This window comes from Trichoplusia ni, chromosome 15 (assembly GCF_003590095.1).
Source record: "Trichoplusia ni isolate ovarian cell line Hi5 chromosome 15, tn1, whole genome shotgun sequence".
NCBI classification, from domain to species: domain Eukaryota; kingdom Metazoa; phylum Arthropoda; class Insecta; order Lepidoptera; family Noctuidae; genus Trichoplusia; species Trichoplusia ni.
In genome coordinates this window covers 7,500,254-7,518,090 of record NC_039492.1, presented here as the reverse complement: position 1 = coordinate 7,518,090, position 17,837 = coordinate 7,500,254, and the positions used below count along the sequence as shown (strand labels likewise).

The following is a 17,837-nucleotide window of genomic DNA, read 5'->3' as shown; positions in this document are numbered from 1 at the left end:
TTATCTATAATAACCTACCTAACAGTTGAAGGGCCTTGAAAATTCCTTAAACAATAATCTAATATGTAAATCATCTAAGTAAATAGTACATTATCTGTTTATTTTTTGTTATTATACTTATTGGTTTTTTACTTCTTATACACCTACTAAGAAGATGTATTTTTGCATCCTGGGATGAAAATAACTTGGAAAAAGGGCCATCACACCATTTTATATCAAACAATGTTGCCAAACTGAAAAAATATTAAAAGCCTATGTTTCAAAATACGGCATGAACAGATAAAAACAAACTCCTCGCTCGCTCGCGCTTGTAATTCGCAGTCGCAGCTGTCACTGTAGCGGGAACTAAAACACTGAACAGATATTATCTTTCCAAAAATAAAATCATTAAATCGATGAAAAATTAACTAAAGTAAAATCAATTTGGAAAAATGTTTGAGTGGGCGTATAGTGGAGCAAATAAAGCGGTTCCTAGAAATGTGGGTCCGGAATGTGCTTATTTCTTGTCCACGAAAAGACAAATAATCGAAACTGTAATTGTAGTCACTATTTGTGTATATATTTCCGTAAGTAAGCTTTATAACTTATGTAAATCAATTCTAGACTACCTAAATAATGAAGCTTATTTATGGCTTACACGTGGTGGTTGTGCTATCACTACCTATACTAAATTAAATTAGTAGTTGGCCTACATTTTTGTTGACTAATTGATTTAAAATAAGTTAAAAAATAATTTTTAAATATTTATTTTTTTCAGATAAAAACCTATCCTAAATTATCCATACCACAAGATACAAATTATGTGAAGAATGACAGAGGTGGAAAAAGATTATTAGTAATACTTTTGGCTTTGCTTTGGGGCATGGAGATCGGTTTTAAATTTGCGTCGCGAACCGTTATATATTTGTTAAATCCTTGTCATGTAACTACACTGATACAGGCGAGTACAATAATTACATGGAATAAATAACAAGATGTATTTATTTATAAATTTTGATAGCCTTTCTGTACATTTAAAAAGTCAAATATAGTTAGCAAAAAATTGTATGTATCTTTTCCAGGAGTAATAATATTGTCTTTATTTGCTGTTGCAATTACATGTTACTAATCGGTGTGATAATGTATACAGTATGTAGATATATACTTCACAGTTGTTTACATAATGTCTGTGCCTAAGGCAAATGTTTTTTTTTTGTTATAAAATAAAACTATTATTTCAGATCTATTTATTGGCAGCTCCGCCAAGCAAAACAGTTACTGGATTATTTCGTATACACCTAAACTTGTTAAATGGACCACTGTTAGCATTTTTGTTTCCTGAAACAGCTTCAAGGAAGGTAATTAATATGTCATTATATTAGATTCTTTCAATTGTTCAATATTATTTGATAAACACATTGTTTATTCTGATACCAGATATTTGCTGAAGCTGCTCTGTACTGGATTCAACATGGAATGATGTTTGTGATACCTTACTACTTGCTGAGAATTGGTGGTGTGTTCAATTAAATTTACTTTGTTTACAGAAGTGACTATTTGAAGAGATAAATTAATAATATACATTTTTTTTTTAGGCCCATACAACATAGAACCGTTTTGGGACTTCAATTGGGCAATATTCAGCTATTGTTTGAACCTGATTTATCACTTTGTGGTGCTACAAGTAATAGCTATAGTAAGTGTATATCTCATACATCTAAAACAATAAAATCATTGCAATATAATGTGGCATTGTGGTGTCTAGGTATATTGCAATATAAACCATTTTTATGAAATAATCACTGTACCTTTTTTGTTTCAGCCTGCTCAAGTGAACCTTAATCACATGCTATGTCCAGCTATACTAGATCCATTTGATGGGCCGTGGTTCAGAGTGGCAGCAGTGGTCCACCAGGCTCTGCTTTGTCCTTTGCTATGTAAAATATTCTGTCTGGTCTCAGACTTCTGCCTTACAAAATTCCCACCTACAAAAGTAAAGCCTCAAATGAAGGATTCTCTGCTGGACAGCAGTTTGATCAAACAACCAATTGACTACCACCACGAGGACTAGTAACAGCTGCAGTTGGTGCATCTCCTCAGGGTAGGTAAGAACTATAATACAAAATGCCTTTTGAGTTGGAGAACAATATTTCATCGCGTCCATTTGGTTTTGGTGGTTAATAAATTAATAAGCTAAATAATATTATAGATTATAAACTTTTGCAAAGATTTTTGTGATGATATTTGTTGGTATTAGATCTGTAACTATATTATAGACATTGTTTAAAATTAAATCACGCCTTCAATATGTATAAGTATTTGGATGTTGGGTTTATGTAATTATGGCTAGATGGCCTAATAAAACATGTGTGGGTCTTATTCATATTGTCAATTTTATAGCGGTATTTGATTACTTTCCAAATTGTTTTTGGTTTTAACAGTGCAAAAATAAATTAATAAATCTGATAAAAAACAGTTTAAACCTTAATCGTGAATAAGACCCACCTTAAGTTTATTGTTTGTGTGGGTTACATTAAAACAATATTTTATTATGGTTAGGTTACCTATAGTATTATCGTATTAACGAACATAGATTAATAATTATTACAAATAATTAACATAGGTTACTATTTAAATTGCGAGATGCACAGGTTTGGACCAGTTGATAATATCTAAACCGAAAATGTCATTCTACAGTAATTAATGCGGCCTTTTTAATGATTGCCGAATCAACCATAGAGCGATACTATGGATGGCGTTAAATATATTCGCACTAATTCCTGTCTCGCGGAAACGAACCCAAAAAAAAAGTGATTTCTAGTCCCGAAGGAGTCGAATAGCACGTACTAATATAATGTAGGAAGGTTTGATGATATATGTACCAAGAAATTTGGCGTAAATATTAACAATAATTATTGTAGATAAATCATACGCAACTGACCACTTAATATTCCTGTTTCTAATTAAGTATTTAAGTAAAACTAATTAGGTACTTAGTAAGGGTTGATGTTGATATTATCATATCACCCTCTTTGACTCTATTAGCTTGAAAGGCAGGCGAATACTATAACCGTGAGGTAGCCAGCGGGTAAGCGCCGACCTTGCATTTCTTGCTCAAAGTGAAGTAGCTTAGTTGCAAAGCCTTTGCACTTTGAAGTTTATTTCAATAATAGATTAAAATTGTAGTTACCTACACTTTTCACGAATTGTATTGAGTGCTTTAGTGCATTGTGCACGTTTGCATCCAATTCTTAAAGAGTGGTTTGGCAATTAGAAGGCCAATAAATGTACGAAAACAAGTAGTTTTCTTATTAAATAAAATTTACCCGATAGGGCGTGGAAACGATAAGATGATCCTATTGTAATTGTCAAAGGAGCCAATTCAAAATCTTGTCAATAGCTTTCTTGCCCCTAAAAGCCGATTTCTTTGTTATCTACGCATTTACATAAATGCAAAAATATGGCCTAAAAGTAGACAACGACGAAATGCATAAGTAATAATAAAACCTATTGCTGACTTTACTGGCTTTTTATAAGAATACATCTAATATATACATCGTTTTATTTCAATGACTTAATTTATTTGACGACTAATAATAACAAGTATCTACGTTAATAGTTACCTATACCTACTCTTTTAATATTTATGTGGCCATGGATAATAAAATTGACGTGTGTAGTATATCTTGGTATTTAAAAAATACTGTTCTTTGTTTCATTACTTTAAAATGTGTAACATCTTTAACTTAAAAGGTAAAGGGAGATACGGTTGTGACTGTGAGTAATATGAAGAGTAATGCCTTTATACTGTGGTAGTAGGTACGGTACCTAATTATCTAGGTAATTTTAGGATGTTATAACCATTTGGAATAATTATAATATTTATTTAATCTAAACTTGGTCACATACCAAAGCCAAACTATGCGATGCCTGCGCTAACTAATAACGTTGCGTGTTCTTTTTGGAGGTAGGTAACTTAGATATTTTCGTGTCTGCTATAAGAAAAAGTAAAATACAATCAGTAACTAACAGCTAAACCCAAATTAAATTTACTTATTAATAATCTCTATACTCTACTACACTCGAGTCTCTCTAGACTCAACTTGTAGTGAAGTCATAGAATATTATTAATGCGAATTTGCTTCCGAATTTTCCGTATTGATTTGACTTGCAAATGTTTAAAATGTATGAGATAATAAATTATTTAATTATCATCTTATAAATGAACGATAATGCGATAAGTCTTCTCACTATTGTTTGATTGAAGGTATGTTAATACTTAAATGTTTACCTTATATTATGTTAGTAATGAACGTGGACTTTACCATTTACGTCAGACTATTGTTTAAGTACCAACCTAATAAATCGTATGCCATTTGGTACAAAATTATTTTAATGGAAAGAAAAGCCTATTTTTAATCATAATTTTGAATGTGAGACTAGTCAGAGAAATATGCAATAATAGTAGTCAAACCATGTTCCTTGCTACTAAGCAGAACCTTGTATTAGTTCTTTGTAACCCAATACCTACTAGGTTAATTATAAAATAGTTATGCTTTTACCTCACGCATCGATTTCTCGTTTTATCGATTGCTTTGTCCTTGACCTTAAAAAAAGTCGTTATATCCTACACCTTTCATGGTTATTTATCTTTATCTGTACCTAGTTACAAATTATACTTAGTCAATTAGAATGTTTGCTGAAACCTTTTAAATACTTATATTTAAAAAGTGTTCACATTCTAAATAGTTTTTATGGGTGTAATATAAATCGTCTCAGAAATCGACTAGCTGTGAGTGATAATGTGCTAGATCTCGTAGATTTTGTCTCCGTAACATTTTCCTAGTAAATTAAATCAGACCGTGACGTTATGTAAATCGTATTACAAGCTCATTAAAAAGTACATTCCAATATTTTTGTTTAGATGGCTCGATGGGTGCCCTCTTATTTACTAATGGAAATTTAACTTATATTATTTAAAAATATTTTGTTTATAGTTAATCCTACTTTGTAGTACTGAAAAAATTCAGCTTCTGCGAAATGAGGAACATATCTCACGTACGTAAAATTACAATTATACCATATTAATATGAAATAAAATCTCCTCCCTTAGTTATTAATCCGCATCAGTACAAACATATTTTTGATACCTAAATACCTACTACTCTTTAACGTATATCGCGCTTTCCCATATCTTCCTCAGCTCCACCTAGTGTGATGTTTTGACTTTTCGAATGTTTTCTCCCGTTGAAAGCGATTTTTCCAAGTTGGAAATATTGAATTTATTTATCATCGTGGAACGTCAACTTTGGCTCTTAGAACAAAATTAGATGGAACTGTAATACTTGTGTATACGTAGCTCTAATCAATACGTCCCAAATGTTTCATTATTTGTACGTATACCATTGATACATACTTTAGCTGTGAAAAAGGTAATGATACATTATTTTTAGTTAAGAGGAAAGAACATCAATAGGGTATTTGACAAAAAATATCATAAAAAATCTGTCTGTCAGGCAGAATTCCAAAAAATATTGGATACGTTTTTCTTCTCTATCTCGTAAACGAAAAATGAAGGAAATACAGTGATTTAAAATCTCGTGTGACGTTACTTCCCAGTAAGCATTTTACTAGCAAGTGATGGTTTAATTTATGCATATTAGATTTAGTTAAATACCCTATTAACCTAGATCTGTCTGTGTGATCTCTAAGATTATCAAATACCTAGTGTATTTGATAATTTGCCGGTGTCGTTAAACTCTATAAGGAAGGAAATTTGATTGAACTCTTAGGTTAGTCAAATTCCGGTATGGAGTCGATTAAAAATTACTACGAGTGACTTGTTGTATCTGTTACGTTATGAGACCCGATTATTTAATTAAAACTGCCTAAATATTGAACCACATTTAATCAAATATCGAATTCATTTTCAGACGAAAATATAAAAACATTTATGTGACGTAATCATTTTGTTTATGTATATTGTGATTTAGATCTATGTATATTTTGAGGACAGTAACATTTTAATACTTAAAATACTTGCGTGTAGGGACGCAAGTTACGAATCAATGTATTGTTCGACTTATTACTTCGCAGTCGCATCCTCAATGTAATACATAGATACAAAACTAGTGTGACTAGTACCGCTACGGTCCTCATAATTATTTTATTTTTTACCAAAGTAAAATTATGTATTGTATAGCCTATTATAAATATTAATTTAAAGAAAATGTATTGCTGAAATAAAACAATAAAATATAATTAATTAACTGAAGTGTTTTATTAATTTTGTACGGGGTTATTTTTCGACGACCGGCCATATATATGTACAATTAAACTAGGGTCGGTATAAAACTATATGTGTTCATCCTGGTTATGAGCCATAACCCCGATTCTGCTTTTCTACAATGGCCGATGAATGAATGACAATTGGATTAAATTTCAAATTATTCATATTCTCTTAAGCATTTTGCCAATACAATAATTGGAAGTTAATTGTATTGACCTTGGTTGTACCGCCCCGTAGTGAATTTCTAATTATTTTGCAGAAAATAAATACAAAAAATTACATTTTAAGCCAACTTTCATTCATTCATTCATCGGTCATTGTAAATAGCAAAATTGGGGCCCATATGTGTACCAAGTTTCATTTAAATCCGTTAAGTATTTTTTGCGTGAAAGAGGAACAAACATTCATACAAACTGTCGTTGCGTTTATAATATTAGTAGGTTAGATAATAAGTTCGGGAATACAGCTGACCTGATGGATAGATAGTCAACAACACTAGTCAGTTCATTCACCTTTGGACGGACTAAGTAGTGTGTAGCGCGGTGTGCCTGTAGGGAAACTTAAACGTAGGTTTATTATGTGGGTTTTCGACAATTTTCCTCTTTATTTATACTGTTATATGAGTGTAGGCCGTAGAGGCTACAGTGAATAAGGAACTAGGGAGGGAAATTTTTAAAGGTCGGTTTGGGGTCACCGCCGTGATAGTGCGTAAATAGATAGGACCAACATAACTATGTATTTGGAATTTTTAAAAATGAATTGCCTAGTATATTAAGTGTATACATATTTTATTCAACCCTACGTTCTTAGGTCCATACAATTCGCACCGAATAAGTTTTTAGTGATAGATTTGAAACTAAAAATAGTTTGATTTTACTTAAATCAGTCTGTTAAAATCGTTATCAAAGCATGCAGAAGGCATAAAGCTGAACGCATCTTTAACATTTATGCACATGTTCCGATGTATTTGTTGCAAAAAGGTATAATTTTTAATTTACAAGAAATGTGATAGATTTATTTGAATTCCTCCCGCGTCATTAGTAAAATAATAATTGTTATACCTATTTAAAACCACAACTCAAAAACAGTATTTAGTCGTCATTGAACTTCCAGGGCCCCAATTCTGCTATTTGTATGACCGATTGATGAATATATGAATGAAATTTGGCTTAAAATGGCAGTTTTCGTATTCTCGTAAGCCTTTTTCTACACAATAATAAATTGGAAATTCAGTACGGGACGGTACACTCACAGTAAATACAATTAACTTCCCATTATTTTATTGGCAAAATGCTTAAGAGAATAGGAATAATTTCAAATTTAATCCAATTGCTATTCATTCATCGGCCATTGTAAATAGCAGAATCGGAGCCCTGAGCGCTTTTATCCTTCACATTGTAAAATTTATAGTACAAAGTGTAAATTGTAAAATGTGTGTAAATACTTCAAAGATTTCGTAGATATTTAAATCCCTTCTTTCTTTAAAACTCGTCTGTTGAATGCCTGTTGCGTTTTACCGAGATCCTGCAACATGGATAACGTAAATGTAGTAATTATTGACTTGAATGGCAATTCAATGACAGTAGTACCTATCAACGATGACAGATTTTTTTCGTGATTTGACAAATTCTATCTTCTTAACAACTTATGCTACACAGAAATACCTTTGATACGTTTTAATTAAAATAATAAAGCAACTTGTAAAAACTGGTTTTATTGCACTGGCCTTATAATATTCAGCTATGTAACAGTGTAAAATTAACATAAAATTAGATATTTATTTCCTAACTTAAAATTACTGTAGGTAAGCATATACGTTAAGTTTTAACTAACTATGGTTCAACATATTGTCAGTATTAAAAGTTTTCTAAATTGTTTTATTGAAGACATTGAAATAAAATAATTCTATTGTTGGCATGTGTTATTGCGCTAGCAAAAATATTATAATAGTACCTACCCTTTCTGAATGGTTAATCAACAAAAATCAATAATGATCACTAGATTTGTCAACAGATAAAATTAATCAGCCTTTAGACACGGGCTTCATGTTGCAAACAAACTATAGGACGTGGAACGTATGCCTCGCAGTTTCGTAACCACACAGGTTCACAAATTGATGGTCAGTCGTGGGTGTGACGTTAGAGCCTTCGTATTGTTTTAATTCAAAGATATAATACATACAAACTGCGAATTATCTGCGTCCGATCGCTTGTTGGCAACTTAAGACAGATACTTATTTAAGTGTATCTTTGTGGTCAAGCCAAGGCCATTGGGGTCTTTGAGTTAAATAAATTTTAGTCAAAAAACATGTTTTTTTAGCGTGGATTTAAATAAAAGTACTTAATTCGATTTTGTACATAATTTACAGATAATGTTTACAAGTGGTCAAAGCGCCTTAAACTTATAGAGATTCAATTTATATTATTCTTAAAAAAAATTACCTCTTTCGCAGGTATTTATTTACATCCACGTTAACCACGATTTTTTTTCCAAATAAAAAATACTTTATATGATGTAGGTACTCTAAATAAAATGTGATTTTATCACACTGCTGGAAAGTATAGCGGCGATATTACAAAAATTGACAACATTCCGACATACACACATAGACACATACAGTTTTGCAGTTCCAGTCTTCATCATTGCAATTATTATACTATTTTAAAGTAAATCCATGAAAGGAAAAAAGGAAGAGTCATTAGAAGCGACGGGTTTTAGATCACATTTTATTTAAAATACCCATGGGTAATAGTGTAAAATTTTCATGATTATAATTATCTTATACTTTAAACAAATTGTAAAAACGCCCTTATCATTTAGAACCAGCATTAGTGTCTAGTGTTAGTTGACAGTGCTTAGCAAACAAAGTGTAAGCATTAGACGATACACACACAAATAATTCAGTTTAAAATACTGAATTATGTAAATATTGTAATTTATTTTGTTAGTAGAAAAATGGCAAATTTATAGGTATTCCAGTAAATCATAGTACTAAAGTATTGAAGTTTCGATCTTATAATGTCACTCATGTAATTTAACATTCAAACATAAAAGGAAAATATAGTCACAGTCTACAGATTTGGTAGGATTAATTTAAAATGATGACTGGACACATACCAAGTAAATGAAGTATGCTGAGAATATGACACCAGCAGTGATCAGGAAGCCCCTTCTGATTAACTTGAGTATTGCATATGTATATCAAGATACTTGAATTAAACTGAAACAAATAGTATTATAAATGATAGTCATAAAAGTATCCCAGTTTTCATTGCAATCCTTCATACTTCCTACAGTAGTTCATGTACAAATCTGGAAAACCCAAAATTTACCATATTTTTTTTCATGTCACAATAAATATTAAAATAATAATAGCCTCGTAACAGTAAATTATATCACATTATTGCATTTTGACTAGGAATTGTTAGTTTTCTAGACATACTCATTCACTATCAGCCATCCACGGGTGGACCCAAATATACCATGGATACTTCAGTGTTACCATACACAGCTGAAACTGTTGGAAACAGTTTCTTGTTCGGAAGGCCTGAAAGCAAACAAAAACTGCTTAGAATGAGAATTGAACAGAACACAATTTTGTGACATTGAAAATTTTAAAGAAGGAATCTATCTTGTTTTAAGAAAATACATTACGTCTTTTGATACACACATGTGTATTACTATTTTTTATTTATATTTATTTATTTACCTCTGAATGCAACTCCTAAAAATTCATAATTTCTTTCAAATGATAAAGTGTTGTCCTCACAGTCTAAGATCACTCGAATGCGCTCACCTACCTGAAGAGAGTTAAAATATACACACATTTCTAAAAAACCACTATCAAACAAACTCAAGGAATTATAAAGTAAACAAGTATAATAAGCAGACTTCAAGGAGTTTTCAACAAAAAAGAAAGCATTTCTTAAGGGATTTACATAGAATGTCATCTCACCTGGTATTTAGGACAGTTATTTAGTAGAGGGTAGTGTCCTTGTGTATCTCCATTATGCAATAAATGATTATCAACTAAATTCCACCCCCAGCTTTGTTCATCAGACCCTAACAGCCCAACATATCCATGACATTGTAAGGGTGCATCTTTAGTTGATATACCTACTACAGCTACAGTACCTAAAGGCCCTTCCCATATCACCTCCCAAGCATGCCTTCCATGATGAAACCCAACCTTTCCTCTGCATGCATCAGTACTTTGAGCTACAGGATTCCTGTAATCATATCATGCAATGAATGATTGCCTCTGATGATATAATGACACTTGATTAACAAACAAATCACAAATCCAAACCTGTGTAATGTGAATCCATTAAGTTTGACATATATGTTTCTTGAACAATCGTGTGGATTCCATGCATGGTAAAAAGCTCTTAATTTTGATTTGTATGTAGTAACAGTTGAAAGTAAATCTGATTTCATAACTTCTTCAACCAATCTTTTAACACAATGCAGTCGCCAAACATCATTATTTTCATCACTGAGAATTCTGTACCAGCTTTTACATACCAAAGCACAATTTCGGAGATCTTTTAAACAGAGATAGGAAAAAATGTTCTCCAAAATATGATCAGGGACAACCTCTGCAATTGCATAGTCATCATACATGTCAAATTCATACATATTTTATATATATTATTGTAAAATCAAGTTTACACGAATCATTAGATTATTTCATATTTATTTCACTACAAAACTGATTTATCTTTATTCAAACTATACACTGTAATTACTGCAGCTTAGCCCAAACGTAAACATTATGTCAGTGACATGTCAATTGTCAACTATCAATAGTGTAGAGAAACTGTTTATTAATCTGTCTGTCCGTGCGAAGTTGACCTTTTTGACAGGTTGTTTAATTATTGTCCATTGAGTGACGAGTACTACCCGTCACGACCCACTAGCGTTTCGATTTAATGCTCAACCCATTTTAAGTTGATTTTCGCATCGAAATAATTTTAGTGTTAATCAAATAGTGCTTGTTTTTCCGGACAATGTAACCATTTTAGTCACGCACTGCTGTCCGGTTGTCTCCAGCCGATTTTATCTCGTAACCCGTGATAGCGAAACAGTTTCACAGGTGATCAATTTATTTAACGAGCCTTAAAAACTCTAAATAAATAAATAAGATCGAGGTGACGTTCATAAAATTGTTGAGTGTCGAATAAATATGGGTCGCCCAAATTTATTATTATCTAACCGATTTCTTTTTCTTCAGCTGATGTGTACGGAACTCTTAGTGTCACGAGTCCAACTCGCAGTTGACCAGTTTTTGTTAGTAACTACGGAAATCTAAAGAATGGTAGCGTGTCGGATTTTTCCTGTCACTGGTTCATTTGTCGTGGTTTGGGTTTTCACTTGCCAAATAATATATTGTTTTAATTTTCACTTGAGTTTAAACAACAATTTAATTACATGTTTGAGAGCGTGACCAAAAGGTGTGTGTATGTTTTCAAAATCTTGTACTGTTATTACCTCTGGTAGTCTGGTTCACGGTTATGTGGTCTGGCTGTATTCTGTGAGATTATTCATGTTCTGTGCTCTAGTTTCTAAAAGGTCGCCTGTCAAACAAACGTCATCATAATATATCCAAATATTTATCGACATTTTTTAATTTCTTATGTCGTGAAAAGATTTAGTGTATTTAGCTTTGGATTTAATAAGTATTACGAAAATGCAGGCGTTGATACAGCTTTGAGTGATGAAGATTATATTATTGCAAAGGCTAAAAATGCACAGAAGTATAATATTCATTCTGCGAAGGCATGGATGTTAACTGCCAAAACATTATTCCCTACAAATTTTAAAATACAATTTGAGGCTTATTTAATGGAGAAGCAATCGGGAAACGTACAAGAAGCTGCTGAATGTTTCAGTTCGTTAATGATATCAAGACAGAACTTACCAGCTTTGTTGCCTGAAATATCTGCAATTGCAAATGCCTTAAGATCTGCTGAGGGTAGCTTTTTAAGCCAAATGTTTGATAATATATGTCCAGATATTCAATTAACAATCTTGAAAACTAGCGTTGAGAACAGTGATGATACTATGGAACATTGTCGTTTATTAGTATTATTGTTGAAAAAATTTCCTCAACTGGGCGTAGACAGTCTAGTAAAGACATTAATCAATGCTGAGAAATTCTTCTACGATAATCGTTATGCTAGACTTTTGGTGGTAGAAACATTACCTCTGCTAAGTTCTCTTGAGTCACCAAGACTGCTGCAACGTCTGGTAATCAAAGCCATTGATTTCTATAATTCTTATGTATATGATGAGAATGAACATGATATTACAGACCCATGGCAAAGATTGTATGGAGTGTTGGATTTAATGGGCCGGCAATTAGGTTGGGACCCATTTTTTTACAATTATAGTAATAGCTTAAATAAAGAGTCATATTTCCAAAAATTATTGACTTTGAGGAATAATGATGATTGTCGTCAGTTGCTATATTGTGGGACAACATTTTTTCTAAGATCTCTATATGAGCAGAAGTCTTTAAAGGGTAATCATATCCTAGTAGAAGCTCTGTCCGATCCAGAAGTAACACCATCAAAGAGGAGGAAAGGTGAACTGGAGGTAACAGGATATCAGCACATCAGTTTCAAGCAGCTGCTAATTGCTGGGAGTTACTGCATAGCAATGATCACATTTCAAGAGAATTTACAAAATTAGCAAATCAGATACAAGTCAAACCATGGTCTGAAGGGTTTGCTGATGAATTTGCTTTGTACCGGGGAAAGTATGATGAAGCTATGCCTGAAGATACTGCAACTAGTTTGACAGCTTGCATAGTCAAAGCCTCTATTTATTATTTCCAGAACTATTACGCAGGTTGTATTGAGAGTATATTACGGGCTCTTCCACAGTTGCCCAATGTGGAAGGTGTTTTAGAACCAGAACTAATAGTAGGTGGTAAACATAGACACTTGCATTTTCTGCCTGTTACAAAAGTGGCCATTATGCATTATTTTTGCACTTTACTCATTAGAATTTTATCGAATTCTGAAAATAAAACTGATGTGACCCATGGCCACATGCTTGTACTGATGCAACTTGGTTGGCCTCAAGAAGAAGCAATCTTTATTCACATAATGGATATCATAAGGCAAAAGGGAGTGTTTCATTATCACCTCTTTTCTACATACATTATTCATATTGATATACTGGAAGAACTCAGTTACATTTGGAATGAACAAGGAAACAATGTTGTTCTTGATATTATACCAAATTCCCAACAGCACTTAGGACAAAGGCGAATTGGTACTCGTGGAGCTGATAAAGGTGTGAAAGAGGATTTCAAGCAAGCTATGAAAGCACAGGTTGCCAGGAGCAATGAATCTATTTTGAACTTAATGGTACAGTTTATCACTTCAGAGAGGAAATTCTTTACACAGATTTTACAGTAATATTTTAGCAGTATTTGTACACTATAGACATGTAAGGATTCCAAACAATTCACAAAATAAAAATTATGATAATAGGTAGAAGTTTTATTTAGTCTTAAATTCTTAATATCTAATAAACACTGCAAGAACTACAGAATTTTAAGAACTCCCTTCATAAGAACCTACTGCAAGCAATAGATTACGTCGCGTAAAATGTAACCCTTTTATGGGTGAATTCTTTGTTGCAAATGAACGTAACAAAAATTTGTCTTCCTTCTGAACTGTAGTATTATTAGTAGTTCCAGCTTCCTCACCATTGGCTTCTTCTGTTATGGCATTGAAATCCCATAAAATTATATTGCAATCCAATGAACCTGAAAATTGACAATCTATTAAAACACAATCACAAAACCTAGTTCTTATCAGCATATCTCAGTAACTTATGTATCTTCTAAGAGTTAAAAATTTAAACAGTTTACCAGATGATAATATTGTTCCATCACGACTGAATGCTAATGCATGTATAGGCGCAGTGTGTGTCGGCGGTATCAATGCAGCTGGAGATCCTGTTGAAATGTCCCATACAATGAGCTCTCCATTTCCTCCCGAAGCTAGCCATCTTCCACAAACCGAAAACGCCAAAGTAAATATCGTAGACTGAAAGAAAACAATATTGAATGTTCATTTTTAAACCGATAAAATAATTAATTACTATGCATCTAATATTACTTTGTGGCCTGTCATAATCCGGACTTGCGTTCCCGTCAAACAATCCCACACGCGTACTGTTCTGTCACTAGAACCTGTAGCCACGTAGTTCGAATTAGGGTGAAACTGGACACACTAAAAATAAAATGATGTTAATTTTATAATAAACAAAATGACGGTAAAGTTGCTAAAAAAATATAAATGCATATAACGTACATCGACGTCTGATAAATGTCCTGAAAATATTCTGAGCGGCTGATGGTGATCAGTTGCCCAAAGTCGAGCCGTACGGTCGTGGCCGGCAGTCACGAAGTAATGGCCATGCGGTGACCAGCGCACATCCCAAACTGACCATACGTGGCCTCGGAACACCACCAAACACGTCCAACATTGAAGTGACCATAATCGTACTAAAAAAAAAAACAAATATATCGTTATGCCAATAATTTCGGTATGTTATTCCAGTTTGTGATGACGCTTACCAGTCGAGTCCTCAGAACAAGAGAGAAGCATGGTTTTGAATGGATCGAACATAACTTTATATACTGGGCCAGAATGACCAAATAGAGTCCGACATGTGTCTCTATCCTTTTCTTCCATCATCCTGACGAGTACGTCGCCTTAAAACAAACACAATTGTATTATAGAACTAAGACGTGAATTGCAATTATATTATAAAAATGTGTGCATCTAATAAAATATTAGAGAGTAATATACCAGCTTCTCTGTCAATATCCTGTAGCTTCTCAGCAGATTTCATTCCCCGGAGTTTCACAGGAGTCAGTGTCCACACCTAGAATTATTGTTTATACATTATTTACACAGTAAAATAGATCAATGATGATTTATTTCGTAAAATATTTAGGAGCTACAATACCTTTATACTGGAGTTACTGAAACCCACAGCAAGTAATGTAGAATCATCACAAATATCAGTGCAAATGGCAGTGTGACCACTATTCAACAATGTATAAAAACATATTGACGGCAAGCTGTCTGGGCCCAGTTGGATTCGTTTTGAAGCTTCCCTTAGAGCTTTTCCTTTTTCTATTTTATCTGTTTCTTTCCTGGAAATCATTATACAATTCATTAAAAAAATACCATACAATTCAAAAAAGGTTATATTACATAAAAATGCACTCGTTTTTTTGTGACTTGGACTGTACAGTCTGCCTGATCTACAATAATGCCTGTATGTTTCATTCGTACTAGTAGGAATTTTTGAATTTGAATATTCCAGTTATCAAAATCTGATTGTATGTACTGGTTTCTGGTTGTTAATCAAATTTTGTTGTTGACCATATGAACTTACAGCTCTGGTAATGGTATTCTCTCATTTGGTGGGGCATTGGGATCCGACTTGGGTTTCTTCATGAATATGTGTTCCTTTTTTGCCTTCTTCTTCTTGGGTTTGTCTGGGGTCTCTTCCACTTCCTCTTCATCTTCAACTGGTGCAGGCAGAACTTGTATATCGGGCTCTTTCAGCAATCCATAGTAAACTTTAGTGCGGTTCTCTGTGGACAAAAGAAAAGTACTAGAACAACTATGTTAAAGTCACCAATTTGTAAGTCCTAGACAGCAACACAGAGTTAAAGTTAATTTACTCATAATTCCTATCATACTCTGATTATGAGGTCAGGTGTTTGAGAAAAGATGGGAATTCACCTTCTATATTTCTTGTAGGATTTCAAAAACACTCAAGACTAAACAATGTACTACTGATTATTTTGGAGTTTATGGATAATTGAAGTGTAGTAATTAAAAATAATTTACCATTTCTAGTAGCTTCTCCAAGCATCCCTCCGGCAGTAGCTCGAACTTGGGCCTGTGTCCTGCCTGGGCCATCATGTACCTCAACTTGTATGTGGTTGTTTATGATATTTATTATAACAGTTGAGCTCTTTTGTTCTTGTAAGAAGCGTTTAAGTTGCGATGATGCATCTCTTGACAGCTGGACAACAAACTTGTTGGTACTGTAATATTGAAATATTATTTAATTTTTATAAATCCTGTCAGTTGATGTAGTCGCAGTAAAAATGGTCTGGAGCAAAATGGGTATCACTTGTGCCTAGCAGTGAAACATTAAATAGGTTAGATGGTGTGCAATTGGGGAAGCCTATGTCCAGCCATGGAAGGATATGGGCTGATGCTGATGATGAAAACAAGTGAAGTACAAATTGTTAAATACTATAGATACCTGTATATTTCAGCTAATTCATTGCCTTTGATTTGGTCCTTAGTCTTAACAGCCGCAAGACGCATTAGATCTTCCTGGCAATAATCTTCTTGTTCAGCCCCAAATTTCTCAAAGAAGTTACTTGCATGTTCATTGTGATCATATAATATTAATGCCAGATACATATGAACAAACACTGGATACAGAAGTGTAGACAATTCATACTAGAAAGATGTCACAAAGGTAATATTATAATGAGGTCTGAGTATTTCACATTTTTGTTTGGTTTCATATTTTATTACTAAAAGTATATGTAGTATTCACCTTGTAAACATCCAATGAGTTTTCAATAAACTTTTTGAGGTTGTCGTAAGCAAATTCGTAGCTGTAGGGATCACTTTCAGTGTGGTGAGAAGTGAGTATGCTAGCTAACTCGACTTCAGGAAGATCCAAGTTCTCAAACTCAACATCGCCTAAGCTAGCTTCCTTTCGCAATATATCTTCTGTACCCTAAAAATACAAAATTAAAATGAAAAGTAAGCCACTTTTATATAAAATAAATTAGTTCAAATAAAAACGAACTGATAAGTTACCTTAAGATTATACTTCCGTAGAAGCTGTAAAACCGCTAAAAGCGGAGTATTTTTTTCACCCATTGTTGTTTTATCGACTTTGCCACGGATTACATTCACTTGTTATTATTTATTTTTGTGTATTTTGAACAATTTTGTCGACAAGGCGTCGCGGTCGTATTATTTGACAGTTAATTGACAACATTGACATTTGACATCGTAGGGTAGTGTTACCATAGCAAAAAACCTTAATACATTTTAATGTTGGCTGTCGTAAAATTACCTTTTTTTATAAAGCTTACCATACCCATTTCCGAATATATAAAGGTTCCTATTGAAACATTCCAAACCTTTGAATTATTTGCCATAAAAAAAGTGCAATTTGATGTTTGATTCGATATAATAGTTATTTTACAATTATGGTAGGCAGCCTGATTTCTTTTTAGGCATTCAGGGTCCTTTTAAACAAGTATTAAGGTAGGCACCTATTTAATCGCTTGCTAAACAACAATGAACTGCTCTAATACATATAATTAGTGTTCTTCGATGGTGTTGTCCGAATTGATTTCAAAAATCTGTACAACAGCAGGACGCATTAGGTAAGGTTTAGTAGTGTCTGGTCTATTTACCTGTAGGTACTTAGTGTTCACAACTTAATTTTCTTACCTTACCGATTAGAGCTGCTGAATTTTTGGTTGTCTGGTAAA

The 17,837-nt window shown here is 33.0% G+C and overlaps 4 protein-coding genes across 6 annotated transcripts; 2 read left to right on the top strand and 2 right to left on the bottom strand.

Moving 5' to 3' along the window:
• The first annotated feature begins 41 nt into the window (after nucleotides 1-41).
• LOC113501282 (transmembrane protein 164-like) lies at nucleotides 42-5,990 on the top strand. Its single transcript, XM_026882388.1, has 6 exons — nucleotides 42-566; nucleotides 758-940; nucleotides 1,221-1,337; nucleotides 1,417-1,495; nucleotides 1,575-1,675; nucleotides 1,802-5,990. The coding sequence occupies exons 1-6, from the start codon at nucleotides 432-434 to the stop codon at nucleotides 2,048-2,050; spliced, it is 864 nt and encodes a 287-aa protein (XP_026738189.1). The 5' UTR covers nucleotides 42-431; the 3' UTR covers nucleotides 2,051-5,990.
• A 1,600-nt stretch (nucleotides 5,991-7,590) lies between these two features.
• On the bottom strand, nucleotides 7,591-11,957 carry LOC113501118 (F-box/SPRY domain-containing protein 1-like). Of its 3 annotated transcripts, none has more exons than XR_003401261.1 (5): nucleotides 10,578-11,957; nucleotides 10,224-10,497; nucleotides 9,978-10,068; nucleotides 9,386-9,815; nucleotides 7,591-7,792 (listed from the first exon to the last, which is right to left on the bottom strand). XR_003401261.1 is itself a non-coding variant. In XM_026882144.1 (5 exons), exons 1-4 carry the CDS (start codon nucleotides 10,904-10,906, stop codon nucleotides 9,721-9,723), a joined length of 789 nt encoding a protein of 262 aa, XP_026737945.1. In that variant the 5' UTR covers nucleotides 10,907-11,957; the 3' UTR covers nucleotides 7,963-9,488; nucleotides 9,711-9,720. The 3 variants fall into 3 exon arrangements, 2 of the variants coding, with proteins under 2 accessions (XP_026737945.1, XP_026737944.1); XM_026882144.1 differs by lacking the exon at nucleotides 7,591-7,792 and having other exon boundaries at nucleotides 7,963-9,488; nucleotides 9,711-9,815; XM_026882143.1 differs by lacking the exon at nucleotides 7,591-7,792 and having other exon boundaries at nucleotides 7,963-9,815.
• Nucleotides 11,958-11,966: 9 nt separating this feature from the next.
• LOC113501117 (integrator complex subunit 10-like) lies at nucleotides 11,967-13,769 on the top strand. Its single transcript, XM_026882142.1, is given in 2 exon segments — nucleotides 11,967-12,872; nucleotides 12,875-13,769. Coding segments are annotated over 2 exon segments (1,641 nt in total). The 5' UTR covers nucleotides 11,967-12,052; the 3' UTR covers nucleotides 13,696-13,769.
• LOC113501116 (transcription initiation factor TFIID subunit 5-like) lies at nucleotides 13,765-17,340 on the bottom strand. The gene is made up of 12 exons (XM_026882141.1): nucleotides 17,152-17,340; nucleotides 16,883-17,068; nucleotides 16,580-16,782; nucleotides 16,156-16,355; nucleotides 15,695-15,896; nucleotides 15,260-15,449; nucleotides 15,100-15,175; nucleotides 14,865-15,002; nucleotides 14,599-14,792; nucleotides 14,404-14,517; nucleotides 14,154-14,331; nucleotides 13,765-14,048 (listed from the first exon to the last, which is right to left on the bottom strand). Exons 1-12 carry the CDS (start codon nucleotides 17,212-17,214, stop codon nucleotides 13,834-13,836), a joined length of 1,959 nt encoding a protein of 652 aa, XP_026737942.1. The 5' UTR covers nucleotides 17,215-17,340; the 3' UTR covers nucleotides 13,765-13,833.
• Between the last annotated feature and the right edge of the window lie 497 nt (nucleotides 17,341-17,837).